The 14,454-nt window shown below is 36.9% G+C and overlaps 1 protein-coding gene across 4 annotated transcripts in view; it reads left to right on the forward strand.

Annotated features, from left to right (window-relative positions):
* Window positions 1-14,454, forward strand: part of RADIL (Rap associating with DIL domain) — a 117,937-nt gene that overhangs the window by 79,512 nt on the left and 23,971 nt on the right. For all 4 annotated transcript variants that reach the window (XM_056806460.1, XM_007498431.3, XM_056806461.1 and 1 more), the window contains one exon: window positions 12,185-12,422. In XM_056806460.1, coding sequence (XP_056662438.1) covers window positions 12,185-12,422 — 238 coding nt within the window. The remainder of the gene's footprint in view (window positions 1-12,184; window positions 12,423-14,454) is intronic.

The following is a 14,454-nucleotide window of genomic DNA, read 5'->3' on the forward strand; positions in this document are numbered from 1 at the left end:
TCTTAGGAACCACAAACCAGACACTATGATATGAATCAAAGCAGACATAATTTTTTTTTTAACCCTTATTTTATGTCTTAGTAACAACGCTAGGACAGATGGGCAAGGGCTAGGCAAATGGGACTGATTGACTTGCCCAGAAACCAGGACCTCCCCTCTTGAGGTCTGGTATTCTATCCATTGTGCTACTTACCTACCCCAAGGCAGTCATAATTTAAAGGGTCCCTCAACAAGATTATCTATTTCATTCTCCTTTGTAACTATATTAACACTGATTTAGCTGTTTAGAAACTACAGGAAAAACAAGTAGCTGCTTTGGAGAAAATATTTTCAGAGGTAAAACATATTTGGAAAATTATAAATTTATTCTTACTTTCTAGACATTGTTAATGGGAAGACTTCACAGATCTGTGATACATCATTGAACCATGGCTTATTAGCTTTGATCAGTAATTAAAAATTTCATTACTAAGCATCTTCCATTTCCTTGGCCACCCCCAAGCCATCATCTGTACCCATTTGAGATATTTCTTCTTACCAACAAAATATTTTTAAACTAGCACATATCAGCCCTGGATAATGTACATAATACTACTTCATCAGCAACTAAGTTACTGATATGTTTAAATATGTAATACAACATCTATGAAAGGTATGAAACCAATGTAAATCACTTACTGGGATGAAAAAAAGGAAACCTAAAACACTTTGATTCTTTTCTGTGGCTATTTCATAACCAATAACGAAATATAATCAATTGTGGTTCCAGTTTTAAGTTTAAGGGGGGGGAAGATATAATTGTCTAATACTAAATGTATAGCAATGTACAAAGTTAGAAAGTCAGTCATTATAAAAGCAAAGCAGGTTTTTTGTTTAGTTAGAAGGTAACAGAATATAATGTAGAAATCATGTAGTCTGTGGTAAAATGATCAAAAATTCTAACTATAGCTCTAATCTCTGTGTCTTTAAAATCACTAAGGTTTCAGTTACAATTACTAAAAACTCACTATTTTCAGTTTTAAAAACCACAGAATGAATATATCTGCTCCTTTACAGGCAACTGAAGAATAATTTGTACCATGATATTTCAACTCAAAATTGAATCACAATGTAACTCTGGTAGATTTTTTTCATAATAAATCAAAAGTGGGCTTAGCCTATAACTTATCACATTGGTTTAAAAAATGAAAAATCATGCCTAAACTAGTAAAAGGGTTGTTTTTCTTCCTCCACAATATAACATCTTTAAAGCAACTAAGGTTTTAAAACATCAGCTCCCCATGACAGAAATAGTCTTAAAGGGCAGAACATCTGTGTTGGATATTTAACATGAAAAGCCCTAAACAAGTTCTTAAGTTTTTCAACTTTTTTTTTTTAACCCATACCTTCCATCTTGGAATCAATACTGTGTATTGGTTCCAAGGCAAAAAAGTAGTAAGGGCTAAGGCAATGGGAGTTAAGTGACTTGCCCAGGGTCACATAGCTGGGAAGTGTCAGAGGCGAGATTTGAACCCAGGACTTCCCGTCTCTAGGCCTGGCTCTTAATCCACTGAGCTACCCCGCTGCTGTATATGTTTCAAAAGGAAACAAAGAAAAAGAGGAAGAAACTAATGATTTCATGGACACAATTAGGAAAGAATTGAAATATTTAAGAGATAAGATTGATAAACTGGAAAAAGGGCATGATACTCAACCAATGGCACTTGCCTCTCTCCAAGAATCTAACTATCGATCCATTACCTGCCAATTCTGTGAGAAGAAGGGCCACAAAATAATGGAGTGTAGAAATTTATTCAAGGCAATCAAAAATAATATGCAGTTTAATAACAACTACAGAAATAATAACTATAGAAATGACTATAATGATGATCATAGAAATCGCTACTTTAGGAATGAAAATTCTAGAAATAGAAAATGGGAAAATGATGACTCAAACCAACTAACTCCACAACAATATAATGTAATAATTTTAAAAAATAATATTTCTTCTACCCAGAGATATATATTTTAATAAGTTTATTAGGAAGGGTGGAAAATCATTCCTAAGTAACCTTAACTGCGTGGTGCCTAGCCTGCATGTATCTTCCTCATTCCCCCTCACCTTCTGCACTGTCCTTTCTCCTCATGGTCCTCTCATTGGTCTCCCCTGGTCTTCTTGTTGGTCTCCCCCTCACCTGCCTGTTAGATTTAAAATAGTTTTGAGTGTTAAATAGTTGTAGATAAGAGAGTGGGAGCCATAAACTGTGATAATTAAAATGTTTGGGAGCAAGGGAAATATATATATCAATTATGACCGCTGAAATATGTTTTCTACTGTGTCTTGGTTTCATATAAATATAAGATGGTCGCCAGGGAATATATTCCCAATTTATGAATATGCCCAAGCCAACTGGGTTTTATAGAGAAATTTAATTTATAATACACTGATTAATCAATAGAAAAAGAGAGAAAGTAAGAAAGGAATAAGAATGAATAAATCAGTCATTTGGCTTTATCACTCATCCAAGATCTCTCTAGGTAAGGCTTCTCATGCCAACTTCAGGCTCCACCTTCAAGAGAGCCTCCTTTGAAGAAATGTTTCCAGAGAATTCTCCTCCTTCAGAGCCAGCCTTCTCTCCTGGTCCTCCAACAGAGCAATCTCCTCAGTTCTCCTTCAGAGCCACCTCCCTCAGAGCAAAACCTCCTCATTCTCTCCTCAGACCCCGCTGTTTTTAAGGAAACCATCTAAGTCCCCTCCCCTCAGTTCTCACATCTACCAATCACTGTCGATGTCTCCCCTGTGCCAATGGTGGCTCTAGCTTAACCCAGGACTACCCAGAGGTCTGTTTCCTTTGCACATGTCTGTTGTAGGTTATATGCTCAAATAATTAAATCTTGATCTATGCTACAGCCCTTCCTAAATCCTGTTAGACTGAGTAGGGTGGAGATTGTAAGTTCCAAGACCTGGTTCTGTCATTCCAAGTATCTCTATTGTATCAATTCTAAAATCAATCATGACTCAAAGAACTTCCTGTTCTATGCTTAAGCATAGGTCAAAGCCCTTTCTATTGTTTAGCAAAAGGTTTCTGTCCTAAAGTAGTCTTAAGTAGGGAGGAGAAGGATCCTCCCATGCCAAGGGGTTTCACATTCCAATAGAGTTCTTACTATCAGTAGGAAATTTTTTCCAAGTATGAAATTTTCCAATGGTGAAATTTCCAACATTCATAAGTCTAAGAAATTTTAAGGTTTACATGCCCCAAACCTTAACTTTTATTGAACGTATACCAATGCAACCCTGGCACAACTGTGGTATGTCAGGAATGTTTGATAGACAGGTAAAGTTACTCAGGAAGGGGGAGGGGATGAGCTTCCTTGATACAGTTTCCCCTGTGATCCTTTGGGAGACCCGTCTCCCCAATGGATCATTTAAATATAACTATCTTATAACTCTAAATACCTTCTAGCTTAAAGTACATACAATGTTGCATTTTTTTCTAAGAGGGAGTTACAATAGTTAGAGATGGGGGTAAAATACAAAAATCGATTGATAGTTGTATTGACTTTTTAAATTATTATTTATTTTTATATATATATACATATATATAATTACAATAACTTAAGCCAGCAGTTCTCAACCTCTCAATTTGTAGCAATGAGAATACATAATGCATATCAGGTATTTACATTCCAAATCAACTGTAGCAAAGTTACAGTTTTGAAGTAGCCACCAAAATAAGTTTTTGGGGTCACTGCAACATGAAGGTATTGCAGGGTCACAGCATTAGAAAGGTTGAGAACCACTGACTTAAGTGGAGCTCGTCCAAAAAATTCTCAGGGTGCAACTGCCCTTCCAAAAGGAACAGAAGGTGGTACCTCTTAAACTCTATTGCTTTTTTTTTATGTTAACCTTTTTCAGTTTTGTCTCCCCTCCAAATAGTAGCAAAGAAGAAGAAATGTATTTTGAACACAGTACCTCTGACTGTGAAATATACACATTTTTAACATTTTTTCCCTACATGTACCATACAGTATTTGATTTTTCTCTCATTTTTTTGCATTTGAAGCACATGTCATCAGTATTGAGACTGATTGACTGTATCCTATCACATGCATTAGAGATAATAATCTATAGACAAGTGGATACTGTTTTTGGGAACACATTGAATTCTTGAATTTTATTTTATTATTGCTTTTCTTTTATTTTGATTAGAATATTTGATTTTTTCCCTTTTCTCATTTCTTGTTCTTATGATACATACAAATAATTTTTTTTAATTCTGCAGTAATATAGGTTTAAAATTTATACTTGCTATAATATTAATGCATACTCAAAAAGCTTTAGACTATGGAAACCTGCATTTATTGATAAATGTCTGATTCCAGGAGAAGAGAATACAAAAAGAGCCCTTGAACAGTGCCAAAGAAGCACAAAGCTACTTGCATAGTGCCAAAGAGCACAAGGTTAAAGAGACCAAACCAATCCTATGTGGATTGTAGAGCCTGATAAGCAGGTTCTACAAGCAGGGGGTTGTCCTTTGTGATAGGGACCCGAGAGGAATCGAGGAACCAGGGTGAAGAATGACAGACACGGACAAGTCAGTGTTTGAATAGGGGAGGCAACCCCTATGATTTTCCCCTTGGGAGGAAAATATGAGGATCAATGGAATATGAGGTAGAGGATAAGATTAAGGTAGAGAATGTAAGCCAACATGGGCCATAGCCATGGGGGAGGAGAGAGACAGAGAGATTCCTAGAACAGATTGAAGATCCAAGAGGAAGTTCATGGGTTTGCCTCTGAATTTAATCCTGTCCTGCTTGGGCGGTACTCCCAAGCACATAGTATCCACATCACAAAGTATAGACAATTAAGATTGGGTGGCAAGGTAGAGGGAACACCTTTGGGCCTGTAGATTGCAAACTGCGCTTTCCTGGGAATTGAGTCCGAGCATGTTAATGAGTTTGTCCTAGGCAACAGGCCCCATGGCCAGGTCAAGGTTACATTCACAAACCTCATTGGTATAACCTTATGCTTGGAGACACAGTAGCCATACAGTCTTTTTATTTCATTTATATTTCATAGATGTGAATATGCTTGGAATGCTACATGGATTTATGACATTCTGTGCAAAGAGCACAAAGACTTGATAATGTGTGAGACTCGAGGTTGTGGCTATTTAACATGTATTAAATGCAGGACTCTTTGAACCATATACCTTATGAAAAATATGAAAGTATATAACAATTGGCCATTCTGGCTCCCCTATCCCTGAGAGTGAAGGTAAAGTCAGACCAGAGAATGACACTTGCCTATCACACAAAAATCTAGTCCCTATTCTGGCTTTCATAATGTGGCAACTTTCTGTAGTCCTGGCTACAGATTGGGTAAGTGCATAATTACATCTATCACTTTAATTGGGCCCTGATTCAAGGTCCTGTTTTGGATTTATTTTTCTTTACTTAGAATTTTTCCACATAAGACATTGATAGTCTATATTTCATCCAGAAATTATGTTTTCTCTTTTATTTGGATTTTTAAAAATATTTTTGATTTCTCTTGCCGGTTGATTCATATACCTCATAACTCAGCCATGCATTCCTACGTGATTTCTGTGTTTTTCAACACCCTCTTCAGGAGGGAATGTATAATTATTCTAAATTGCAAAGTTTAAATTCTTTTTGAGAGTAATTTTAGGATAAGAAACATGATACCTCTCCGAATCCAGAAAATGAACTCTTTGGAGAAGGCACCATTAAGATGCCTGCACAGACAACACCCTGCATGGTGATTTGAACTGTGTGGGGTGGAATGCATTTGTTTTGTATGTATAATCTTATGCTGAAGGGGACTGCCCTCTAACTGGCTTTTTGTCAATGTGCCTAGCCAATTGGTTTTGTTCTCTTTTCCGCTTATCCTTAAATTATTGTAATTTCAACGTTGTTATGTTTACTAGACCCATCAGAGAGACTAGTCTTCCTCAGCTCTCGGAGTATGTATAAATGGAGAATTTGAACCTTTGACTTCATTCCCCAGAAGTCCTTAATATTTCCCAAAATTCCCTATAATCTCTCCTGCATCTCCACATTGGCAAGATCACATTATTGATATTTAACTGGCAGTAAACTCCCACATCTCCTTTTTTGGGCAACAATCAGCAGTGATGGTGGTGAGTGGGGATGGCAGAAAATGGCTAACCAGCCATGGACATGTGGTTTTTATTTTGTATCCTCTTTATTCCTTGATTTCTAACGATCCTTTAATAAACCTCCTAAACTATAATATTTTTATTATTAAGATATAAATTTAATTTTTACAACGTTGGTCTAGGAAAGTAGGGTTAGGGAGTTGAGTTGTATATCAAGTTATCAGACATGTAGCAGTAAGTGACCACACTTTCATTGTAGATTTCTCAATTCTTTGATTGCCTATTGCTATTACAGAGGCAGTAGCTACTAGGTTTGCTTTTGACTGATTTAGTTCTGCCTCCTTCTGTACCCAGTGGTTTAACTCTTAATTTTTGCTAGATATGTATAGCAAAGAACCAAGGTGGTGTCTACCTGTTGGAGAATGACTGAATGAATTATGACTTATGCAGGTAATAGAATATTACTGTACTGTATGTAACATATGACAATTGGAAGGATTCAGAGAAACCTATGATAACCTGTATGAATTGATACAGAGTGAAGGGAATGAAATCAGAGGTACATATTATAACAGGAGTTTTATAACAACAAAACTTTTTCTAAGAATTAGAAATAAGATACAGAAAATTCAACACAGCTCAGCAGCAAGAACTAGAAAGAGAAATCCCATTCAAAATTACCCAAGACAAAATAAAATACTTAGGAATCTATCTCCCGAGACAAACACAGGATCTATATGAACACAACTACAAAACACTTTCCACACAACTAAAACTAGACTTGAACAATTGGAAGAACATTAACTGCTCATGGGTAGGACGAGCCAATATAATAAAAATGACCATCCTACCCAAACTCATCTATCTATTTAGTGCCATACCCATGGAACTTCCAAAATTTTTTTTTACTGATTTAGAAAAAAACATAACAAAGTTCATTTGGAAGAACAAAAGATCAAGGATATCCAGGGAATTAATGAAAAAAAACACAAAGGAAGGGGGTCTTGCAGTCCCAGATCTCAGACTATATTATAAAGCAGCGGTCATCAAAACAATTTGGTACTGGCTAAGAGACAGAAAGGAGGATCAGTGGAATAGACTGGGGGCAAGCAACCTCAGCAAGACAGTATATGACAAACCCAAAGATCCCAGCTTTTGGGACAAAAATCCACTATTTCATAAAAACTGTTGGGAAAATTGGAGGACAGTGTGGGAAAGATTAGGCTTAGATCAACACCTCACACCCTACACCAAGATAAATTCAAAATGGATGAATGACTTGAACATAAAGAAGGAAACTATAAGAAAATTAGGCGAACACAGAATAGTATACATGTCAGACCTTTGGGAAGGGAAATACTTCAAAACCAAGCAAGAATTAGAAAGAGTTACAAAATGCAAAATAAATAATCTGGATTACATCAAATTAAAAAGTTTTTGTACAAACAAAACCAATGTAACCAAAATCAGAAGGGTAGCAACAAATTGGGAAACAATCTTCATAAAAACCTCTGACAAGGGTTTAATTACTAAAATTTATAAAGAACTAAATCAATTGTACAAAAAATCAAGCCATTCTCCAATTGACAAATGGGCAAGGGACATGAACAGGCAATTCTCAGCCAAAGAAATCAAAACTATTAATAAGCACATGAAAAAGTGCTCTACATCTCTTATAATCAGAGAGATGCAAATCAAAACAACTCTGAGGTATCATCTCACACCTAGCAGATTGGCTAACATGACAGCTATGCAAAGTAATGAATGCTGGAGGGGATGTGGCAAAGTGGGGACATTGATTCATTGCTGGTGGAGTTGTGAATTGATCCAACCATTCTGGAGGGCAATTTGGAACTATGTCCAAAGGGCGATAAAAGACTGTCTGCCCTTTGATCCAGCCATAGCACTGCTGGGCTTGTACCCCAAAGAGATAATGGACAAAAAGACTTGTACAAAAATATTCATAGCTGCGCTCTTTGTGGTGGCCAAAAATTGGAAAATGAGGGGATGCCCTTCAATTGGGGAATGGCTGAACAAATTGTGGTATATGTTGGTGATGGAATACTATTGTGCTAAAAGGAATAATAAAGTGGAGAAGTTCCATGGAGACTGGAACAACCTCCAGGAAGTAATGCAGAGCGAGAGGAGCAGAACCAGGAAAACATTGTACACAGAGACTGATACATTGTGGTACAATCGAAGGTGATGGACTTCTCCATTAGTATCAATGCAATCCCTGAACAATCTGCAGGGATCTAAAAAAAAAATACTACCCACAAGCAGAGGATAAACTGTGGGAGTAAAAACACCGCTGAAAAGCAACTGCTTGACTACAGGGTTGGAGGAGATAAGACTGAGGAGAGACTCTAAATGAACACTATAATGCAAACTCCAACAACAGGGAAATGGGTTCGAGTCAAGAACACATGTGACAACCAGTGGAATCATGCGTCGGCTATGGGAGAGGGAAAGGCGGGGGGGGGGGGGGGGGGGAAGGGGAGGGGAGGAAAAGAAAACAATCTTTGTTTCCAGTGAATAATGTATGAAAACGACCAAATAAAATAATATTAAAATTAAAAAAAAAAAGATACAGAAAATTTCAGGTGGGGAGAAGTCCTAATTTATCTTTCCTGTCCAGTTGCCCATCTGTCAGAAGGGTAGCAAGCCAAAAAAAAAATCTCTCAAGTCAAGTCCAAAAGCACTTGAGCAGCCAGAGTTGGCTGTAGATCAACTCTTCCTACACAGAGAACAATCAGAAATTGACAGAGCTTACTATGATAAGCCTGTTTTTCATTTGTTCAAGCTTTCCCCCTGTTTGACAAGCTTGGGAACCACCCAGAAGTAAACATTTAGCTTTAGTTGGCCAGACCTCTGGCAGAGACCCATCTCCATCTGGAAGAGCTTCCCAGCAGGAATGTACTTCCCTTCAAAGGACAGAAGGAAATGATGAAGCTGTTGAATCTGATGGAATTGAAAGTTTTCCTATTTAACTAGCCAGCTCTCTAAAGAGCTGCTATTAGACTTGATGTCCTGAGTACAGTAATCCACTTAGGGAAAGAGCTTGTCCTTCTAGCAGTCCATAAGAAAGAAATTTCATGGCCTGAATTTCTTTCCGAGGCAAATAGATTGGGAAGTGCTATGTGAGAGATTGGACCTCATTTGACTAGTAAGAAGCATGTTTCTATGAAAAGTAAAGTTAAAACTTATACTATGATTTGGCTCATCTGATTATAATGGGGTTTGGGAACCAGTAGTTCTACTAGGAACTAGTAGGAACCAGGATTGTTACTTTTTGATTCACATATAATTTTTTTCCCTTTCTCCTAATTTCTTTGGAGTACCATCAGCAGGGATTTATTAAACACCTACTTATGTGTCAGACATTGTGATAGGCCATGGAGATATAAAGACAAATGTCCAACAGTATCTGTCCTCAGGTTGCTTAGATTCTATTGGGGAAACAATATGGACACATGTACATGGACATATGCAAAATAAATACAAAGTCATTTCATAGGAATATTAGAATACTTGGAATACTTGGTTGATAGCTTCCCCCCCCCCCCCTTAGTAGCTTAATTGGATACCATTTATACCAAATAATAATGGACCATAGTTCTTTTCCTAGTTTGCTTTGTGGCATTGGCTTTAACTGGTGGGCTTCTCAGTGATGTTTTTTCCTTGAAAGAAGGTAGAATATGTTGATATTTTCTTAGGTTTCTATTTCTACTAAAGTGTCACATGGCTTAGGGGTCACAAGATTGCTAGAAGTACTAAGGAGAATGTGTTTATATAGAACATCAAAAAATTCATATTAGTCATTAAACATTTATTAAACACCTAGTATGTGCCAGGCATTGTACTAAGTTATAGGTATACAAAAAAGAGGCAAAGAGAGTCTCTGCCTTCAAGGAGCTTACAGTCTAAAAGGGGAGACAATGGGAAAACCAGTACAATGCAAGTTATAGACAGGAATAGAAAAAATGCTATTTAATTTTTAAATTTTATTTAAATTTTTAACATTTAATTTTTACTGTCATTATACTATTATATTTCATGTAATATATAATATATGACATGATAATATAAGATATAGTAATTATTATTTAGTGACATTCAAATTATTGATGAATTATTTATTAAATTATATAATTAAGTATTAAATAATTAAAATAAAAAATAATTAACAGTGGCACTGGAAATAAGAGATTAGAGAAGACTTCCAGTAAAAGATGGGAAACAAAGGAAGCCAAGGAAGCCAGTGGGCAGAGTTGAAGAGGGAGACCATTGAGACAGCCAGAGAAAATGTCTAGAGCCAAGAGACAGAGTGTCTTATTTCTGGAATAGCCAGGAAGTCTGTATCACTGGATCAAAGGGAATGTGGAAGGGAATAAGATGTAAGAAGAGCAGAAAAGTAGAAAGGGGCTATGTTATAAAGGCCTTTGAATGTCAAATGGCATTTTGATTTTGATCCTATAGGTGATAGAGTCCCACTAGAGTTTATTGAGGTGGGGGTTGTGACATGGTCTATTTGGGATTTGGGAAATCACTTTGGTGGCTGGTTGAAGGATAGATTAGAGTAAGGAGAGACTTGAGGCAGGAAGAGAGTCGTCAGTACACTATTAACAGTAGTTCAGGCATACATGTTAAGAGAGTTTGCACTAGATTAGAAGTAGTGTCAGGAGAGATAGGGTGTATACAAGAGATGTTGAGGATTTGAGCTAATTTATGCAACTAAATAAGCTACTTCTTTATTAGAATAGTATTTTTCTCAGCAGTGCTTTGTGGGACTTCCATATTTTTTATGGCATAAATATTTGCTCTATCCCCTCTTTGGTATCAGACTTTATCTCTCCCCTCAAGCAAGTTAAAGGTACCCTATGCCTACTTTGAGTCTGGTTGATAATGTAGGAGAGCCTCTAAATGGGGTGTGGGGATTAGGGGTGAGAAGGAAAGGATAATTCATCTGTGGAAAAATAGCTTGTCTCAATTGATTTAACTATTAATTAAATATTATTATCATAATTAACTTTTAATTTTAAAATAAAATTATTAATTAAATATTACTAATTAATATATTAAATATTAGTGGCAGATGAATAGTGAAGATCCTTCATTTTTCTACTAATATGAGAAGACAGGCTAGTAACAATTTCATGTAGGATACTCAATTCAGGGTATTTATTTATATGATTCATTTCAACTGAAAGTAGAAGGAAATGCTTCCCTTTATCCCAACATTATAACTAAAAATTCATGTTGGGAAGTCCCACTTAAATATCCTATCTTTTTTTTCCTGGAAAAACAAGTTCTTAGACCCCCCTCTCTTCTCATGACTGCTAATGGAGTGTTCTCTAGCTCCTTTCCTCAGAATCCATCTCTCTGTAGTTCTAAATTTGTAGTTTTTTCCTGAAATTCCTCTCTTCAGACTGCCAATTACTATGTAGTTATTAAGTGATTTCTATGTGCCAGACCCCGTGCTTGATGCTAAGGACTCAAGTACATGGAGGAAACAGTCCTTATTCTCAAGGACTTTATAGTCTAAGAGAGATAAGTATATCTGTACGAGGTATATATAAAGTGAACAATAACAAGCATCCTATATCACTTTAAGGTTTGCAAAGTGCTTTACAAGTATTGTCTCATTTTATCCACACAATAAAATTGGGAGGTAGGTATTATTTTTCTTAGCATCATCATCTCCATTTTACAGATGAAGAAACTGAGACTGACAGAGTAAAGTGACTCACCCAGAGTCACATAACTATTAACATCTGAGGAAGGATTTGAACTCAAATCTTCCCGACTCCAGGTTTGTCACCACTGATGGCACCACTTATCTACATTATATACAATTATATAATTAAATGCCAATAGTAAGGGAGTGAGAACATTAGAAATTGCCAGGAAGGCATTGAGGGGAGAGGAGGAAATCAGGAAAAAAAATTGTGCAGAAAATAGTGCTTGAGTTGGTCTTTGAAAATTGAAGAATGTGCTAAATATCAGTGGTTTGTTTATAGGCAAGGTTAAAAAAATACTTGTCTTTTTTCTCCCCTCTCCAGTCTCTATATATCTCTCTGCCCGTTCTACTGGAGTGTATTCCTTTCCAGAATGAGAGTCGAGAAAGTTGGTGCTCAGCCCCACAATTACCTGAGGAGCTCCGACGTATTGTGTCCATCTATCAGGCCACCTTGGACCTCCTCCAGCAGTATGAGGTTCACCCAGAGATTGCCTCCCAGATGTTTGCCTACCTTTTTTTCTTCTCCAACACACTGCTCTTCAACCAACTCCTGGACAAAGGTGAGGTGTGCTCCCCCAGGGGTCCTTGATTTTTTCTTTCCCCCTTAACTTATGGACTGCCTTTGAATAACAGGGAGCCTTTACAAGAAAACATGAATGAGAAGGTCTTCTTACCTCTTGGCCATTTCAAATGCTTTCCATTTCCATTGCTTGTCAAATGCATAAAAAGCTAAATGTAAAGGTTAGGAATAGTATAGGCATTTAGCAGCACTTTCTGACCACAAAGGAGAGGGCAATCAACAAAATTTCCTATTTATTTGTATGCTGTATGATTTATTTGTATCCATTAGGCTCTAAGCTCTTTGAGGACAAGGACTGTCTTTTGCCTCTTTATATCTCTAGCATTTAACATAGTGCCTGGCATATAGTAGACAGTTAATAAATATTGATTGACTGGCTGATTGGAGTTGGGGGATAAACTAGCATCCTTTTAGAGTACTTTCTCAATGAAAATAGTTCTGTGTAAGGATTACCTACATTGGTGTCAAATGGTAGCCAACTAATAGAGTTTTGTTTGGGCTAAGTAGAAACAAGGTACAGTCAGAGTGCAAACATTTTGAGACTTAGAAACTTTTCCTCGGGGAGTTAGGGGTATGGCTGTCTACATCATTAGTAGAATTTTGAACAGTGCATAACATCTGGGGCAGGTTTCTGGGTGCATTCTACTAGAGAGCTCTCCATCAATGAACATTTACCTATTTCTTAACTATACTGTTATCTAGGCCACATTCTTTGTATTGTCCATAAGGATAACACAAGAGTCTGTGGAGGAGTGTAGTGTGAAATCAGTCCACAAATGTAGAGGATGTGAGATTGAAAAGTGTTCTAAATGCAAGACTATATGGGAGCTGTCAAAGAAATTTTAGTAGAAAAGTGACATAATCAGAGCTGGCAGCTGTGTGGATGACAGATTAGAAAAAGAAGAGACTTGAAGCAGAGGGAGTCTAGGTAGGAAGTTATTGTAATAATCCTATTGAAAGATAAGAAGGGCCTGAACTAGGGTGCTTGTCTGGGAGAGAGGGGGCATGAATTCAAGAGATACTGTCAGAGGTAGGATCACTAAGTCTTAGCAGCTGAGTAGAAAATGACTATGAAGCATAGTTTATTGGAAAAAAGGTGAAGTCTTCTTTAAAGAAGTAGGGAAGTTAAGAGAGGGGAGGAAAGAAGACCCATTTGGGGCATGTTGAATTTGAGTGCCTTCAGGGGTCCAGCTGATTCTTAGAGGCACAGGACTGTATTTTGTGAGACAGGTTTAGGTCTAGAGATATAGACTTATGAGATAGGTTAGATCTAGATATATAGATTTGCATAGAAATAACCAATAGGAGCTGACAAGATCAGTTAGAAAGCATGATCTTTGGACAAAACTTTGTATTCATTTCAGGAAGCATTTATTAAGCACAAAAGCAAAACAATTCTTTACCTTGAGCTAGGAAGTTGTGGAATCATCCTCAATGGAGGTCTTCTAGCAGACTTGTTAGATATATTATAGAAGAGACCTCCTCATCATTAATCACTAGTTCCTTAGTCTCTTGTGAGCTCTAGCATTACTGACCTCCCAAATTACTGAGTTTGGTCACTGAGTCTCTATGCAGCCACATTGATTGCTTTTTTAAAAAAAAAGTATATTTAATCCCCCCTCCCCAGTTGCATTATTTATGTTGTCTCTCTCCCCTCTTCCCTCTCCTCTCCTGGAGTTGATGAGCAGTTCCAAAACGGTTATACACGTATTATCACTTAAAACCTATTTCCATATTATTCATTTTTATAATAGAGTAATCTTTTAAAACCAAAACCCCAAATCACATGCCCATATAAAACAAGTGACAATTCATGTTTTCTTCTGCATTTCTGCTCCCACAGTTCTTTCTCTATCTGTGGATAGCATTCTTTCTCATAAGTCTCTCAGAATTGTCCTGAATCATTGCATTGCTACTACTAAAGAAGTGTATTAATTTGATTGTCCCACAGTGTTTCAATTATCATGTATCCATATTGATCTCTTTAGATAGCGTCACTATTTCCCCCTCCT

Source organism: Monodelphis domestica, chromosome 7, assembly GCF_027887165.1.
Source record: "Monodelphis domestica isolate mMonDom1 chromosome 7, mMonDom1.pri, whole genome shotgun sequence".
Classification (NCBI taxonomy): domain Eukaryota; kingdom Metazoa; phylum Chordata; class Mammalia; order Didelphimorphia; family Didelphidae; genus Monodelphis; species Monodelphis domestica.